The 18,896-nt window shown below is 30.8% G+C and overlaps 1 protein-coding gene across 1 annotated transcript in view; it reads left to right on the forward strand.

Annotated features, from left to right (window-relative positions):
• The first annotated feature begins 233 nt into the window (after positions 1–233).
• LOC118195232 (dynein regulatory complex protein 8-like) overlaps positions 234–18,896 on the forward strand; it is a 38,203-nt gene continuing 19,540 nt past the window's right edge. Inside the window, exons 1-4 of the mRNA XM_035366489.2 lie at positions 234–343; positions 4,583–4,627; positions 5,365–5,458; positions 16,257–16,329. Of these exons, the coding sequence (XP_035222380.1) occupies positions 4,615–4,627; positions 5,365–5,458; positions 16,257–16,329 (180 nt within the window). The 5' untranslated portion in view covers positions 234–343; positions 4,583–4,614. The remainder of the gene's footprint in view (positions 344–4,582; positions 4,628–5,364; positions 5,459–16,256; positions 16,330–18,896) is intronic.

The raw sequence follows: 18,896 nt of genomic DNA on the forward strand, positions 1-18,896 counted from the left end.
AATTTTTTAATAAAAAAAAAAAAGTTTCAAATTGTGTTTACTAACTAGTAAACACTTATTTCTTGCAATATCATATTATTCTCACATTCAGGTAAACTGCGCATTTCAGGAACACTATATAAAAAAATATCTAAAGTATTACGTGTGCCATACAAACGTATCTTTGAAACCAGCAGTCGAAATTCATCCTGACTGCAGTTTTCCGTTGCTGTGGCAACCACTCGATGAAAGGAGAGACATAGTACATTTCCCGAATGTTTCGTTGCTAAGGCAAGAAATGTTGATACAAGTTATTCCTAAGGACTTAATAAGCCCAAGAAACAGCAATAAACTCTCTAAAAGGGTAAGTTTTTATTATTAGTTTGTTCATTTGAGTTACTGTTAACTAATAATGTATGGTCATTTTAAAATTTAAGCATTGCATAAAAACTATGAATAAGTTTTATCTAGAAAACTGTTCTTAAGTCGAAAACATAAGATAAGTAATAAATAATGTGATAAGAATAATTTTAGTTTCCAATCAAAGTTTTTCATTTAACTTCACCTTATTTATTTTTTATCTTTTTTTTCTTTTTGCAAAATTAAATTTTTTTATTTATATGGTACAAAATTTTAAAAAAATTGAGAAATTCTGAATCAGAGCATGTTAACGCAGATGCCATTATAAATGATGTTGTGTCTAGCACTTCCTCCACTATTTCATAAAAAAAATTATTAATCCATGATATCTAGTATATTAGTAAGGCCAGAGCATTTAGATCCAAGCAGATGATCAGAAATTTCAGCACCTGTCTTTTAGACCATGTTTTGAAATAAAGCTCAAATATTGTCACAAATCTGTTTTAAAGTGTGTAGCATGTGCTACAGGAATATAAGATAACGCTTTCCCATTTAAATACAAAACTGGCTTTAAACATAATATCGGAGGATTTGTTGAAACAGCTTCCATTTTCAGATTGCATGATAACTTAAATTCTGTTACAGTCTTTGACTAGCATCATATCAATCTGTCACAGTCGCTGACCAGCGTCACTGTCTTTAACCAGTATCAAAATTAGTCCTTGACTACTATCATAATAATAACCTCGATCACAGATTTTAAAACTTTATTTTTCCTTTTCATATGATAAATATATTTGTTGGTGTCATTACGAATATGTTATTAGTAATTAATTAAAATTATATATTTGTAATTTCCTCATTATTAAAATTCTTAGTTAGACTTCAGATAAAAAGAATACATTTTGTTTTCTCTCAAAAGTACCATTTTAAGATAGAATGGAGCTAATTATTTCACGTAAAGTGAAGACGATATAATAAATTATTTTTAACGAGGTTTAAATTATTACTTATTTCACTGGAAGGTTTCTAATGATGGCACGTGTTTGGGTGCATATGAGTCTACTGCATCTTTAAATTACAAATACAAAATTTTCAAAATTTTCTTTTTCTTTTTAATTGTTGTACAATTGCATTATATTTTATTTTTAACTTAGGAAGAAATGACATTAAAGAAACAAAAGGAGCCGTAATTGTTTTACATGGTGGTTCGATTTACTTGTAATATATTTGATTGCATTTACAAACTAAACAGTGCATATTATTAGCTTTTAAAATGAAATATATGTGAATGTAATAAATTCATACTCATGTAATTTTTTTCACGCTTCTTAAATTTCGCACCACAATAAACGGCAAATCACTTTTCAAATTCTTGCCACCAAATATTAGAGCTCTGTGTGATATTTCAAGAAATTAAGTAATGAGGAATCTGCATAAATATATATATATTTCTCGCATTGTGATAAAAATCGGTACCTATAACCATCATGCGTTTAATAACATACGTCTCAACCCACATATGGGCATCTGGAAGTCCAAATTTAGAATTTGGAATTTGGTTTACTATCTCTTTCACATTTTGTAAAGAATTTATGAGTTTTTGATTAAGAAACTCAACGGTTTCAAAGCGAGCCATGGTAACACTGTATGGAAAAAAGAAAAAAAATATCTCCAGCCCGCAAGACTGTGTATTTGGAATTCTATACATATGTTCCTTTAAACATTTTGTGATATTATTGAATTGAATTTTATGGTTTCAGTGTGAAGAACATGATATTTAATAAATAAAGGTAGCACACAAAACGCTAAAGAAACGCTCCTTCGGGCGCAATATAAAATCTGATAACTTTCAGAATTTTTTATTGTTTTATTTTCGATTTTAGTCAGCTATTTAAAACTAGGCAAAATCGAAGTCTTAGTCCGGCTTACATTTTGCGTAACTCTATGGATTTGGAGGATATCAGACACAAATCTCTATCCTTCAGAAGTAAAAGAATTCTAACGAATTTTTCCTTTACCTGTGAAAAAAAAATCCGATGAAAAACATGTACGCCAAATAAGGTTGCTTTTTTTTAACCTTGCTTTAAGTTTTACGTTTCCGTGTTCTTCTAGTAATTGAGGTATGCCCTCCAGTATTAAGATTAGGAGTAAGTCATCAATCAAATAATTTCCAGAAATGTTATGAGTTCACAAATGAACTACGGCGTTAAAGACATTATGAACATTTTATGAATACATATTCGCATTATTTTGATTAAAATTCTGTGGAAGTATCCTTTTATATGTTTCTTGTTGTATTTATGTTAAATTACCGTATTTGCCAGCGTATAAGACGCATCGACCTATAAGAAGCATCACACCATTTTTATACACATTTTTGAAAGATAAAGCTTGATAATTTATAATTATAATGCATTTACAGTATTTTAAATATAAAATAATACAAATACAAAGTAATACTTTCTGAAAATACCCAATATATCTGGAAAAGAACACCTTCTAATCTTCTTCGTCAAACCCAGACACTCATCTCCAGAGCTGAATGAAGAGTCACCTGAAACCTCCTCTAAACCAGCATCTGAGTCCACATACAACAAATTATCTTCTGCGCCATTCAGTGCATTACTACCTCTTGCTGATTCCGCCAAGTGCTTGTCATTTTTCATATGGGTGTGCTCCGAAGTGCCTCTCTGCAGTCCTGTTTCCATGTTCGTTAGCATACGCAATCACACGTAGCTCGTATGTTATATTACAGAAATGCCGATTTGTTTTCGGCCCATAACTTTCCAACATATTTAGGAAAACTGAACAGTAGATATTTCACACACCTAAAAGTCGTTCACAAAAAGAAAGTTAAACGAACCCAGCTATGATCATCGATGACAGTGCATGCGCATTCACTGAACTCTACGTAACTGTAATATTCACACTTCGCAAGATCCGAATAAACTGAGTATCGACGTATAAGACGCACCCCGTCTTTCAGACCTATTTTTCAAAGAAAAAGTGCGTCTTATACGCCGGCAAATACGGTAGTTAAATTCCTTTGTTGTTTTGAAGTATCTATTTGAAGGTCCATTGCTGATTTTCCTCATCGTTTAATGTTATCATTTGGCTGATGTTATCAACATAGCCGTGGACAAACTTTATCATATTAAGGCAAACTACCTTAATTATTAAAATTTAATAATTAAATTTTAATAATTAAGGTATTTTAATTATTAAAATTTAATAATTAAGGTAGTTTGCCTTAATATTAATTAAATAATAAATTTAAAGATTAAGGTAGTTTGCCTTAATATTAACCAAAATTGCCTATTTTGAGGATCAGAAAAGCTACAAAATTAGCAACGTTTTCGCCAGGAATCGTACCGTGGACCTCTCAATTACGCGCTGACCGTGCAGACCATTACACCACGAAGGCTCGCTAAGAAGGCGGGAGAAATATCTTATGAAACTGCATCAAATATAGTATATCATTACAGTGAAAAATAAAAAATATTTGTGTGTGGAATAAATACACATAATAAACTTTCAAGTAAAACGTATTTTCGTACTCATTTAATTACACATTTACAGAAGCATTTAAAAATGTTTCTTTTTAGCCACTGTCTCCTTGAACTCCGTACATTGTTTATTATCATATGGCAATGATGAAATCCAATCTATGTCTAGTAACATAATAGCATAATGTATGACAGTATTGTAACCGAAAATAAATTACCTATTTTGAGAAATAGCTAATTTATTTTCGAAATCATATTGGCACCTCATTAATAGTAGATTCAGCTACAGATTGAGAAACCTATTTATTACAAAATACGAGAACCACAATTAAAATAGAAACATAGGGTACTCATTGTGTCTCATATGAAAACGTATTGTTAAAATTCCCAAGTTCACACACGTAACTATTTTCAGTATTTCTTCAGAGATATATCTTCGATATATGCACTCTTCCTTTAAAGTAAGTATATGTTTATTAGGCTATGGAATCTAATGATTCGTAATATATAGCATATTTTTAACTTTTTGTTCTGTTTGCTATGAATTCAAGATACTCTATCTTCTAACTATTTATCCTGCTATAAAAGAAAATGTTTTTGATTTCTAGAATTACCCAGATTTAAAATGTTATATCCATTTTCACAATTTGTTTAGCAATACAATTTAAAAAAGAACTTTTTTCTATGAAGTGGGAAGCTGCATATTTTACAATATAACAGACTTTCTATTTTAGATTATTCAGCACAACAAGATAAAGAAGTAGAAATGAGTAAATCAAGTAAGTGATTAATTTAATCATTAAATGCTTTGAAGCATACTTCTTCGGTTTCTTTTAGTTTTAAATGTCTTGCCAAAATCTGGCACTTTTTCAAAATAAAAAGCATTACAATTTGTGGTGGGTTTATTTGTTGCAAAGCTTGAAGAGCTACATGTTTAATCGGTTAAGTCTGAACATGGCAATTACTAATGATGTAATAATATTCAGAAAACGTTTTTCTATCATTTAGCGATGCCAGTTTTATAAACTAGTTTAAAACGTGTGACTTTGTGTTCAATATGTTAACTTTTCGGGACTGAGTCTTAAACTAGTACGCTAACCCTAAGTGCTTATTATTACTATTACTTTTTTGGGAACTGTTGCGAGTGCATATATGGAAGATGGAGCTAAACTGAAATTCAGTACAAGCAAATTATATTTCATTCTTTCTAAATGTTTGTGATTTTTAAAACTTTTCATTTTTTAAATATTCTTTTGTGACGTTTAGAAAATTCAGTAGTACTTCAGATGTTAGAATATGATCTGAAATCTTCAGACTGCAATTAATCTTTCTACAAGGAGTCTTTTGTTAGAGTTTACGTTACTACGCATGATATCCTATTGAAATTAATCTGATAAATAAATTTCATTTCTAATCTAAATACGAATAACTATTGAAGGCAAAAGATGTTATGTAAAATTTCAAAATGAAGCGATGTTTACCATATTTGCATGATAAACATAAAATCTGTTTTTAGTGAAGCGAAGTCCGTATGAAGTTTACACTCAGAAGCAAGTTAGAGCAGCATTCGAAGTTTTTGACGAAGATAGAAAAGGAAGGGCTAAAATCAAGTAAGAATTAACTTTTAGTTTGAAAAACAACTTTTATTAAAATTAATTCAAAATGCAATTAATTAGTACTTGATTGATAAGGTGAACAACGATGCATTTGAAACTAAGTAATATTCATAGTTGTAAGTTTAAAGATTCAATATTCATTATAATTTTACATGAACACATACACACTCATATACAATAATAGCCAACTTCATGTCATTTTGATAGCAATAACTTCTATAATCAATGTTAATTTTTGATACAATTAATTTCTTTCAATGCAATCGCATACACTACTTCTTCATTGTTCGTATACTTACTGGTGGCATTTTGCACTACTAAAAGAAAATGGTTAAAACAAACTGAAACTACTCCAGGTCTAGATTCCCAACGGAATAGTTGTCCACATGAGAGTTCTTGTGGTTTTCCTAATGTGTAACGTAATTACGAGCCATTTCCTATATAGTATTTATCAAGAAGACAGACCTCCCAAGAGAGATGCTTTCAAAAGCTTTTTCTTTATCATTTGTTTATCTGCTTTTTTGAGGTTAGTTTTTCCCCTTGTTTTTATCACATTGCTGACTAAAAACCTGCTTAGTACTTCATATTGATTAAACGTAAATTATCTGAATAAGTGTTAGATAAATATTTCTCTGACTGCGCTGTTTAAACTTTCTTACATTTTTTTAATGCTGGAAAAGTGTGCAATACCTTCGTCAGGACTCGAAACTGGACGAATACGGGTCGATTGTACTACCACACGATGGCGTGCTGGAATGAAAAAATAAATACCTTATAAAAGAAATTATTTTGTCAAAATCTGCAATTTTGTGTTCTTCACGGATTTCTGCTACAGTCCTGGCTAGTGTATATCGGACAAACTTAACATCTTTTCTGACGTAATTAAAATTCTGAAAATGAAACTCCTCTATCTGTGTGCACGAGGTAGGACAACATATCAGCTGCAAAATGAACTTTCCAGGAGTATATTTTCTCATAAACAGTTTCAGACTTGTAACTGCATGGCCTACTTGTCTTATGTGTATACTAACAGTTTTAAGCTTAATTTCAGCTGTTGATGATTATGTAATCTAAAATTAGATGACTTTTATTTAAGACTCGCCTAAGAACAAAGGTGTGATGCCTTGTTGTACAGATTGATTACCTCCCGTTGTTTACTTTACTTCTTCTACAGAATAATGTTTACTTTTGCTGAGTAATGACTACCCTGTTCTAAGACAATTTTGAGCTTTTACTTTCGAGTGAGGCAACATTCAAGGCATAGCTGCTAGCGTCCGTTTGTATAGCTTTATTCTATGGTAATTGCATACTTTTTCTTAAAAATCCGGGAATCAAAAATTGTCTGTGAGACAAGAAAGAAATTATTTTTAACTAATGTTCACCCTGTATTTTAAACGGTTAGCTATTTATGAAATATAATCCTATAACAAGATGAAAAAACTGCAAAGAGTTCGTCAAAGCCTTTGTCTGCTGCCTTTCTCCTTTTTACATTTAATTAAAATTGTAGTAACAAAACAAAAATTTCCAATCGGTCCTTTATTAATGTAGCTTTTTTGGTAAAAACGTGCTGCATTCCATAATAGAAATCGATCCATTTTTGACTTTCTTTAGCCAAAGAAATTACTTATCGAGTTACATAGAATAAGAGTAACAATGGCCTTTTGACTACATTGTTTGCGAACCGTTTCTAATCTATTCTAAACCCAACAGTAACACTTGTCCCAAAAGGAAGTTCAGATAAGTATGATATTCATATCAGCTAAAAAAATAAAGTAAAATGAAATTCTTTAATTTCAAATTAAGTTAATTACAGTATGTTATGTGATTTGATTATGATAGTTATTAGTGTAAATTAGGAGTTAATTGGAAATAAAAAAGACGGCACTGAAATAAGAAATGAAAACGGAAGTTAATAATAATAGGCATTTCACTGTCTAAATGAATTAAGTAAGTTAGCAAACAGTGTTCCTTGTTATGTAAGATAATATATGTTGAACATCCTTGTGGGGGAAAAAAAAAGAAAATCTGAAATGTTTCAGATTTTAAATTACATCCAAAAGGCCGTTATTATAACATTTTGTGTGTTACATTTATTTATTAAATATCACGTTCTTCGCACTTAAACAATAAAACTCAATTCAACAGCAATATCGCAAAATGGTTTTAAAATGAGCATATCTTTAGAATTTCCAATACAGAGACTCACGCGCTGGAGATAAAAATGTTTTTTCGGTACAGCGTTGCCATTGCTCGCTTTGAAATCCTTGAATTTGTAAGGTAATTCTCCTACCTTCTTAGCGTGCCTTCGTGGTGTAATACTTCTGCACGCTGGGCTGGTATTCTGAGGTCAGTGGTTCGATTCCTGGCGAAGACGGTTGCTAATTTTTCATCTTGCCAGATTAAAAAAAATCCTAATGTCTCTCAAGTTTGTTAATAAAAAATTCGTTAATTTTTTACAAAATATGAAATTGATCATAAAGCAAATTCCAAATTTCAAATTTGGTCTTCCACATGCCCATATTCGTAGAAGAATTACATCTGAAATTCGATGACTCTATGTACCGTTGTTTTATCACAATGCGAGAAATATACATACATTTATGCAGATTTTTTATTATTTAATTTCTTCATATATAACACAGGGCAATAATACTTTCCGGCAACAGTATGAAAAATTATTCGCCGTTTGCAGTGAATCGACGCAAAATCGCAAAACGAAAACAATATTCCTTCGGGGACAAATAGCCTTTGAACTAAAAAAACTTTTGCAAAACAGTCATATTGCCTCAGCTGAGCATACGTCCTGGAAATAGGTCTTCCAGGTATACTGCAACTGAAATTAGCCATATTGTAGTGCATACAGAGGAAGTTTTGTAACTTTATTTAAACGTTTATACCAACGGGATTTGTCTCATGTTCCCACAGAAAGCAACATTTTTTAAATGCATCAGAATGTTGGTTATAAATTTAAGCAAAATATTATAAAATTGATCTACGAAATGTAATTATTTAGTTTTTTGTAAACTTCATGTCTAAATAAGATTATTTATAAATGGAGATCAAACATATTATACATTAATTAGAAAAATCTATAAGCAAAATGTGGTTAAGATAAATTAAGTAAAAACTGATTTTACTTCTCCATCTCTAATGTATCTCAATGATATTATTTGAAAAAAATTAAAATTTTTGTTTATGAAATTATTTTTAATAAACTTATTGTAATCCAATAAATAATAATAATAAATATTAAAATGTAAAAACAAAAATAAAATAATTCATAAATGAATTTAATAAATTTATTGCGGTAAATTAAATTTAGTCATTCTGTTTTATCATTAAATATTTGCACACGTTTACGAACAAGAGGTTTCAAAATCAGTTGTGATGTTAAAATTTGTACAAAACCTAACTGCTCTAATATATGGCTCCGTATAGACATTAGATGATTTATCGCCCCTTCTTAAACTTCCCGAGCTTACTACAGAATCCCGAGAAGGTTTAAAATGAATCTTTTTTTTTAAATTAGAGTTTAACACAACTTACACGGCTAGTGTACTTACAGAACATGTCACCACTTCCAGCAGAACATAAAATTCAAGATAAAACTTAAGTAATTCAAGTATGCAAATTACAGGCTAGTATAAGTTTGGCTCAGGCTCCTCGAATCACGTAAGAAATTACGCAAAAAGACTTTTGTTAGCCGTAAGTCAGTTCAGGTGAATGTAACAACTAGGCGAAAACAGTTCCAAAAGACGGTCAGTCAGGAGTTCTCTATTCACTACAAGAACTCTCTTTGTACTAAACGTTAACTAATTTGCGTATCGGTAGGAGCTGCAGAAAGAAGTGAAAATTAAGATAAAAATAATAATATAAAAAACAAAAATAAAACTTTACAAACCTAATTAACTATTAAATACATTTTTTAAAAATTTCCTTGTGATTCAAATGAATTCTCATCTTCACACTTATTAAATTTTTAACTATAAGAACACAGACAAAAGGAGATGAATCATAACTCAACGTTTTATAAACATAATTATTTGTTTTGTTTTGAACTTTTTTTTTTAAGTTTAGATTTTGAGCGTGAAGGTGCATTTGCCCCTCGCTCCGTATTTTTAACTTCGCTAATTGTTCTTGTCCTTTATGCTTGATCAGATAGCCTGGCTCAGTAAAAGTAGGCGTCCAGTGCAACTCTGATTAAAAATCCAGTCATAACCACGTGCAGTGCTGATAAGGACCACGTGTTTCTGAGACTCCTCTCCCTTTATTTTCTTCTTTCTAGGTATTTCTTTCTCCTGATGAGGAGGGACCTTTAGCTGCCCTCGAAATCGATTGAGTGTTTCAGTATACTTACACTAAATACAAGATTGTTTTTACGATTTTGATTGTCATATTAGCGTGTTTCTTTTCTAGTCTAAATGAATCTGTTTTGAACCACTATTATTTCTTGCGAACATTACGCTAGTTTGTATCGAACAGCAAATTTGTTAACCTGAAAGAAGCAGAAACATTGTGCTTTATGATATAAAAGCACCATTATTTGGCTTTGCGTTTCGATGTAAGATTTGAAGGAAATCATGTAACGATTGCTGACACATTCAGCAAAAAGATATCTAGATCTCATAACATGAAATCGGTGATTTCGTGTTACAAATAAGGCAGTATATGTCTTTGGTCAATAATATAGTATAAGTCTTTGGTTTATAGAAATTACTCAGCGTCACTGGCAGTTTTAAAAATCTACCATCCAACGATATATACTATAAATTTTGCTGGTATCTTGTCCAAGTTCGTCATTTTGGCAGTTTTTTAATTACGATGGCTGCAATATTAAGGGCTGGAAACCTTCATCGTATGGTTAATGCCAGGGCATAGACCAAATTCGGAGGTGTTCATACTGCTGATGTATTTTTCCATTCTGTCTAGATGAAGTTCATTATGGTGGAAATGAGTATAAGAAATAACTTGCAAAGTTCTTGACAGTCCTTAGATAGCCGTCTTTAATTCTTAGATACTCTGTTTCAAATTTTTAGGTGTTTATCTTTTCATTATTTGAAAACTTGCGTTTTTCATTTATGTTTTTAAAAAATAGTTGCAGTAACTGCCTTATTTTTTTACCATTTCCAGTTCCATTTACTATTTTATTTTTTCCATATTTCTGGAATGTAGAGTAATTTAAATTACTATTTTAAATCATTAGCATTTTCTTATTATTCTTGAATTTAGGTATAGTTAATAATTCTTGAATTCGGGTTCCTTACGCTTAGAAAAGCTTTGTCCTGACAAGAAGATTCTCAGCATGAAAAGCTTTGTCCTGACAAGAAGATTCTCAGCATGAAAAGCTTTGTCCTGACAAGAAGATTCTCAGCATGAAAAGCTTTGTCCTGACAAGAAGATTCTCAGCATGAAAAGCTTTGTCCTGACAAGAAGATTCTCAGCATGAAAAGCTTTGTCCTGACAAGAAGATTCTCAGCATGAAAAGCTTTGTCCTGACAAGAAGATTCTCAGCATGAAAAGCTTTGTCCTGACAAGAAGATTCTCAGCATGAAAAGCTTTGTCCTGACAAGAAGATTCTCAGCATGAAAAGCTTTGTCCTGACAAGAAGATTCTCAGCATGAAAAGCTTTGTCCTGACAAGAAGATTCTCAGCATGAAAAGCTTTGTCCTGACAAGAAGATTCTCAGCATGAAAAGCTTTGTCCTGACAAGAAGATTCTCAGCATGAAAAGCTTTGTCCTGACAAGAAGATTCTCAGCATGAAAAGCTTTGTCCTGACAAGAAGATTCTCAGCATGAAAAGCTTTGTCCTGACAAGAAGATTCTCAGCATGAAAAGCTTTGTCCTGACAAGAAGATTCTCAGCATGAAAAGCTTTGTCCTGACAAGAAGATTCTCAGCATGAAAAGCTTTGTCCTGACAAGAAGATTCTCAGCATGAAAATTTAAGAACAAAGAGCTACCAATCTTGGATTAAAAACTTATCTTAGGAATAGAAAATGTCGAATATTTTTTCCTGCTTCAAATCCTATGCATCCAAATCAATGTTAGTAAAAGGAAATTACGGAAATGCAGAGCAGCAAATTGTAAAGTTTGAAGAGAAGAATTAATATATGTGTAGATATTATATATATTTATATAATTTATATATATATATATAGATAGATAGATAGATAGATAAATATTTCCAAGAAAACACAAAATTTTCACATTGCTAGGAGAGGTAAAATAAACTAAGGTCATTTTATTGGGCTCAATAAAATAATACACTGGGGAATTTACTGGGGAAATACTTTTTTGTAGAACATGTGAAATGTCTTAAAACTTTTAAAACAAATTTCTTTGTTATAAAACAATTCATCATTTTCTCTAAAGCTTACCGAACATAGTATTTGAAAACAGTTGAGCAATCGCCTTTATTCAGCTAACTTTGAAATATACTCCAGAGGATTTCAGTAAAATTTGAGCATCTGAAGCGGTGAGCCTATCATTTCAGATTAACTCTGATTTCAGAAGTAGGACGTTACCCAAAATATTCTTAAGATATAGAGTATCAGTTTCTTTTGACAATGTGATATTAATACATTAATACATAAGTATTTCTTGTGTCTCAGATTAAATTCTGCTTCTCCGAAAACAATTTTTAAAATTGTATTTACGGAATTTAACGTAAAGGACGTAGGTATACGGTGAACATTTTGTGTAGGACTGATTCAAGAATCAAAAGAGTTTACAGTTGTAAAAAAGTCATTCAAATGAAAAACAAGCATTATTTTTTTTAAGTTTGGAAAATATTCCTTGACATGACTATTGAATAAGTTCACTAGAATGCGGAATTTTAATTCGAATAAGAATAATAACTGCAACAGCAACAATAATAATAATAATTTTAAGAATACTTCGACAACTATTAATAATAATAACAACAACAATAATAATAATAGTATAATTTTTCCCGACCATTAAATTAAAAGGTATTTGAAACAAAGAATATGCAGCCTTCCCATAAGTTACAATGAACAAAAGTTTTTTTTTTCCTACATTTTTTTCACAGGATAAAAGCTGATCAGTTTTCACCAGATTTTAAATTAACTCAATTTTTGACTGAGCATGGTAATTTTAAAAGCTATTTAAAGCGGTTTGGACTGGTCTCAAGTGCTTTCTGTAGTTGTGGTATCGAAGATGAAGATGTTACGTATAAGAAATATTCTTCTTGAATGCATTCATCATGTACAGTAGATGATACTTCAGGCCTCTTAGAAATACCTGCCTGTATCTTGAACAGCAATTTTTTCTGAACATTTTCGGACGAAACAGACATTTTCTGCTTTTCGAAATTTTATTCTAAATGTATATTATTGAGTTATCACTATTTTTTTACTTTTTATTCCATTTTATTTTTCTTTAACTTATTTTTCTCTACGTATTATTTTAATTTATTTATTGTTTTTAATAATTTTTCCTATTTACAGTGCTATTGTACATTTGTTTATTTTGTTATTGGTATACTTGTGTAAGCCTAATTTGTGTGAGCCTTGTGTAAGCCTTCGTTAAACACGAGAGTTTAAATTTAAATCCCCCCCCAAATTAAAAGGTAGAGTTTGTCTCGAAAGCAATGCAAAATATTAAAATGCAAATGTTATAACACCAAAATGTCACATAACTTACCTAATTAAAAAAAATCTTAGTTATTTTCTTATTTATTTAATTCTATAAATTTATTTGTAAAGTAATTTACATAAAGAAATAAAAAAACACTTAAATAAGAAACGAAAAATCTTAAATAATTAATATTATGGACGCTTAAACAGTTCATATAAAGTATGTAACAGGTGCATTAAATTTTTTTTATCACACGTAGGTTGCAAATATTATTAAAAAAATTGTGTCTTGCAGAAGTTTTTTAAATTACGATAAATGCATTTTTTATTAAATTTTTAATACCGGTTGTATATTTATTTTGCATTGTTTTCTTTGTTGCACTATGTAAATGTAAGAAACATTTAATGGGATTTTTATTGAGTTTAAAGACCGAAATCAAGAGTGCAATAGGCAATGCACAAATGTGCAACGATATATTTACTAAGGTTTTTAGTAAATGGTTTCGATGATGTTACTATGTTCCTTTCTCTCACTTCTCTAAGTAACTTCAAGTGAAGTGAAGCACCTAATCTTGTTTGTCTACCGATCTTCATTTTGCCATAAGAGTTGTATAAATGTACCAGAAAAATACTAGGGTTGTCATCTGTCCTGCTTAACGCTCGAAACACAATGCTTCAGAACAGTCTCCAGAGCTTCTGCAATAAATTGTATGAGAAAATGGTTACATTCATTTCTCAATAGCATCTTAACCAGTATTACGATTTTACAGTTGAACTGCACAGAAAATGTAATACATCACATGAAAAATAATGTGAGGGGGGTTAGTAAATTTTTAACTCGTGTATCTAAATTAAATTTTGGCTATGCCAATATTTTTCTTTGCGACCACAGTTGGGGTCACGACCTACAGTTTAAGAATAGCTGTTACAGAGGATGTTCTATCACGAATTAAATTAAACGTTGAGGGGAAAGAAGTGAAATATCCCATGTTAACTTCTAAAATTTTAGGTTCATGAGAAACAATTATTTCAGAGCTAGAAACAGAGCCGGAATTTAAAAGCTTTTACGCGTGTTGAAAGATCCAGATCATTTTGAACATACTCACATAACGATGGGCTGCAAATTACGAAATCATTAATGATCTTCTGTTCTAGACTAAAAGCAATGGTGAGTTAAGACTGGTTATCTCTGCGAGTTTAATGTTTTCATGACCAAACTGCCCAAAAAGGGCTTTCACTCGAACGAACAACGGCCACTCAAGGCCGAGATCATGCTTTGTTTCTACCTTGCCTCTAAAGTGAACTATGGCCTAAGGTGCAAGTCTTTAAATGCATTGCAGCAATCTTTGTTGTGGACAGTCTTGTCGTAAAAGTATTCTTATATGGTTCCTTATCGTTAGGTCAGAACTGATTTAGAATTCACTCGGGCTAATAGAAGCTCCTTTCCTCTACACCTCATTGTTCATAAATGACCGGGGGGCGAAGAAATTGTTGTGAATCTCAAATGGAGTTTCAAGTGTTATGAATTTGAAGCAAATAGCTGAAAGAAGGCTAAGGTACTCTAAAATTTAGATTAAGTATTTTACACGAATTGCAGAATACACCACTGTCTGGCCATAAGAAAAACATCCTGGAAAGTAAGCGAAGCTGTTTGTTTTCCATAGCTGCAGAAATTCTAACGCAGTATGTCATGACCTAAAATATCTGTGAGTTAGTTAACGATATTTGTTATGGTCCGGCTAGATACTTAAATAACATGAGAGCTATATTTCTCAATGAAATAGTAGGAATTTACCTACTAGGTCACTGCTAAATAGTGAGAAAAAAAAAGATATTTACTTGTGATCAATGATCATTTCTCGAAGTGTGTAGAAATAATTCACCTCAAAACAGCCGCCGCCAAAATTGCTGTAGATTCGTTTTTAAATATAGTCGTAAAAATAATTATTTTTTAGTATTGAAATATGGAGCGCCAGTTAAAAAAAATATCAGACATCGTTAATGACTTTTCAAGTAAAATGTGCGAAAATTCGTGCGGTCCTTGACCTAAAACATTTTTAAGAGGTTCTTTATTGTCTACAATCGAATTTCGTACAGACTGTGAATGGACCACATTCACTGGGAGAGCTATATCAATGAACTGACTTATGCGTTAAGAAAGCTAAACATAAGAAAGCTAAACATAAAATAACTTGAAAAACAATGGCCAAATTATTCCTTGGCAGAAAGCTGATTATGCTAATCGATAACCGTTTTTCTTAATTATTGAAAAATTGTCTTCTAATTCAATCTGGCAGATATTTAGATACTAGTTGGATGAGGCAAATGGTAATTCAAATATGTCCCATTCGTAACAACGGAAATAAAGAAGTCATTTTTTTTTTTTTTTTTTTTTTTTTTTACATTTTATTTTGCTCTTTATGCGAATCACTCGTCATGGAATGTGATCGTTAAGCGAGGTTTGACTGTATTTCAATGTTATTTGTTATTTGTCAATAAGTACTTCCTTTATTTCATGCACGAAAGTGAAAAGGAAAATTGTAAATTATTATGTGTGTCATTTTTTAATTATTAAGCTATAATTAAATATTAGTATAGACGAATTAAGGTATTAATATTTCAAATAGTTGACTTTGATAAATATAAACATGTGCAAATATAATTAACTTATGAACTGTGTATAGTATGTATGTTATGTGTTTATATATACTATACATATATTTCTCTTTTTCCTTTAAATGGTCAGTTACCTTGCCCTATATATAAGGGAGCGTATTTACCTTTTTGTCTGAGGAGGAAAAAATATCTAGGTACGGCTCTGGTGACGTATATCCTATCCTATTAAATATCTTTATTTCCTTTTTATTCATCTTATACAGTCTTTCACTAAACAATAATTTCTTGATGAATAAACTAAACACTTTGTTTGAGTATTTACAATGACTCATAACTCTTTTACAACTGTGATTTTTACAAGATAGAGAAGCATTAATTACACATAAATGCAAATTTTATAGAAAGCAACAACTATACTTTGTAGTCCATTTTACGTTAATTAAGTATTCATTCCAAAATAGCCATAATGTCATTATTATTATGACATTACATTCTCATTATGTAAGTATCTGAAGAATTTAATGAAAATGCATTAAACATATGACGACATCAAACATTTTTGCCGTTTTCTGCATTCCAGGCATCTTGGAACCATTGTTAGAGCTTTGGGACGGGTACCAACAAGTAATGAATTGCAGGAACTAACTGGAAAGGTAAAAACATAAATTATATACATATGTGTGTCTGAGAGAGAGAGAGAGAGAGAGACAGATGTATAAATATATTAAATTTCTAATTTTAATTTACAATAATTTCTTAAATCTCTATTTTAGTTTCTATATTCCCCCTTAAAAGTAGTAAACGCTTATAATAAATTTCTCTAACATCTAAATGAATCTATGCCAGTTGATACTATATAACGCTGCTGGCCTAAAGTTGCATATGCTTTAGCCATTTACAAATAAGAAAATCGTTACGTTGCAAGCTATAATGTTTTGACTCCCTTCCAGATTTTCAATTTGAATGCGTCAGATACATTCCTGATCTGCTTCCTTCTTGTTAAGATGCTGTTGCTTACATCTGTTTTTCATCCATTGCATTTGTTTTGAAATGCTGAAAACGTATAAATTACTCTTAGTGATGTGCGAATATGTGTATCTCAAGAGTTATTTTGTCCGGAAATAAAATTTCTCAAATAGTCACACGACTGTTATCCTAGCATAGTTCTAGTACAGTGTTGTTAAAGTTTTCTTTACTATCCAAACATTTCACAGCTCTATTAATAATTTATTTGAAACACAGAAAACTGCTATTTGTCATAAATATGTTTTAACAGTGCTTTGTTGCCCAACCGATTGACGTCCTAACACATAGTCATATTGTTTTTGAAGTTAAGTCTTCTAGCAAAGTGCTTAGAGGAAATTTGGTAATATAGTGTATGAATAGTTTCATCTTTTACTTGGCCTTTATAGACAGTGTACGGTATAATGTCTACTAATTTTCTACTGTGACTATATACATCTAATAATAAATGCAATAAATATGTATTTGCTGATCAGTAATAAATTAGAAATGGTGAATGCGACTTTTAATGCAAAAAAATGCGTTTTGCTTAACTAAGTATTTTAGAAACTTAGAATATAACTTAGCTGTATCATAGAACTGTAACATAGAAATTTTGCTAATGTAACAAACTAGGGGATACATACGTGCGTTTGAAATACTTTGTTAAACATCTGCGTATAACAGAAGACACTGAATTAAGTTGAATTTTAAGAAATGAGAGAATTATAATTGATAATATTGCAAGCGACTGAGGAGCTAAACAATGTTTATTTTTCTTTGGCAGTCCATAGCAAAGTAATGGGTATAATAATGACACTTATGTGTGTTGTGTATTTTCTCCTTATTTTAATTTAATTTTATCGTCTAAAAATCGAGAAGAGAAATTTAGTTTCCGAAAGATACGGTTGCAGTTAAAACATAACAAATATAAAGGTGTCATGGAGAAATTACAGGTTGCAGGTGACTTCCACAGTATTATTTCTTTAAAAGAAATCTATAATCCAAAAAGAATATATATATTATCTATCCTTATTCTCTAGTTAATACTATATATATATATAATATTAACTTTGCAATACCTAATAAGATACCATCTTTTCTACTTCCTTGCGACTAAAATCTCGCCCATTCTTATCATTTTTCTTCTGAACCTTCGGCCTCAGGTCATCCACACGTAATTAGAAGAGGTTCAGCCAACTCGGAGAAATTGCACACTGAACATCAATGGCAAATCTTCACCAGTTAGAAGGGAATTGTTTCGATGTGACTATCGAAAGTAGTTTGCGAGGATTTCTCTTTGTTAGTATGATGAAACCTATGACATGGATTAATCCATTTAAATTTAGGCAAACCTCATTTTTTGAGCACACTGAGGAAGGAGAAGATTACGCAAATATTTTTTTTTTTAATTTCAGAATTTAGTGTTAAAGCTCTTGGGAAAAAATTATGCCAGGAAATATGGTATTTAAATAAAAAGCCTTCTATTTTAAAAATAGTTTCTGTTGAAGAAACTCAAAATCTATTTATAAAGGTAACTGCAGCTGAAACTAACACTACCAAATGGACATATCCTTGCTTAGAAGAAGCCTGTTTTTAACAACACCATTTTTACGAGAAAAAAAAGTTTGTAGACAGGTAACGTGGTAGAATTTGAAAAACTAAGAAAATGTTTTCTTTTATGAAGAAAAAAATAATTGGATACAGATTTTACTTATGCAAAGACTATACAAATATATAATTTAAAATAGATCATAGATTTAGGATACTTTTTCAAGATATTTCGATCACGTACTTAAAACTCTATGATAAGTTGTGTTTCGACTTATCTCACTTGTCTGGCAGAATTATCAGAATAAGCCCACGAAATCCATAGTGAAAGGGCCTCACGATTGCGCCCGACTTTGGCAAAAGTCTTGAGCACCATTCCAGGTGAAGAATTCCAGAGCATCCTGGAATTCTTCACCTGGAATGGTGCTTCATCCTTACCTGACAGCATTTCGATTTACGAAACGTTTCTAAGATTACCCAGTGTTTGTAAAGAAAACAATTCTCTTAAAACAGTAATTTTTAATTTTAAAATAATAATTTTTTATTAATTAAAAGTAACTGATTTAACTATTAACTATGCATATTGCAAGATTATATAGTTTCTTTTACAGTTCGCTGATGAAATATTTTATTTCATGAAAGCTCTTTTTCCATCAATTTTTTATGA

This window comes from Stegodyphus dumicola, chromosome 2 (genome assembly GCF_044657685.1).
Source record: "Stegodyphus dumicola isolate Sdum_Otavi_A_Nest chromosome 2, ASM4465768v1".
Taxonomy (NCBI): Eukaryota; Metazoa; Arthropoda; class Arachnida; order Araneae; family Eresidae; genus Stegodyphus; species Stegodyphus dumicola.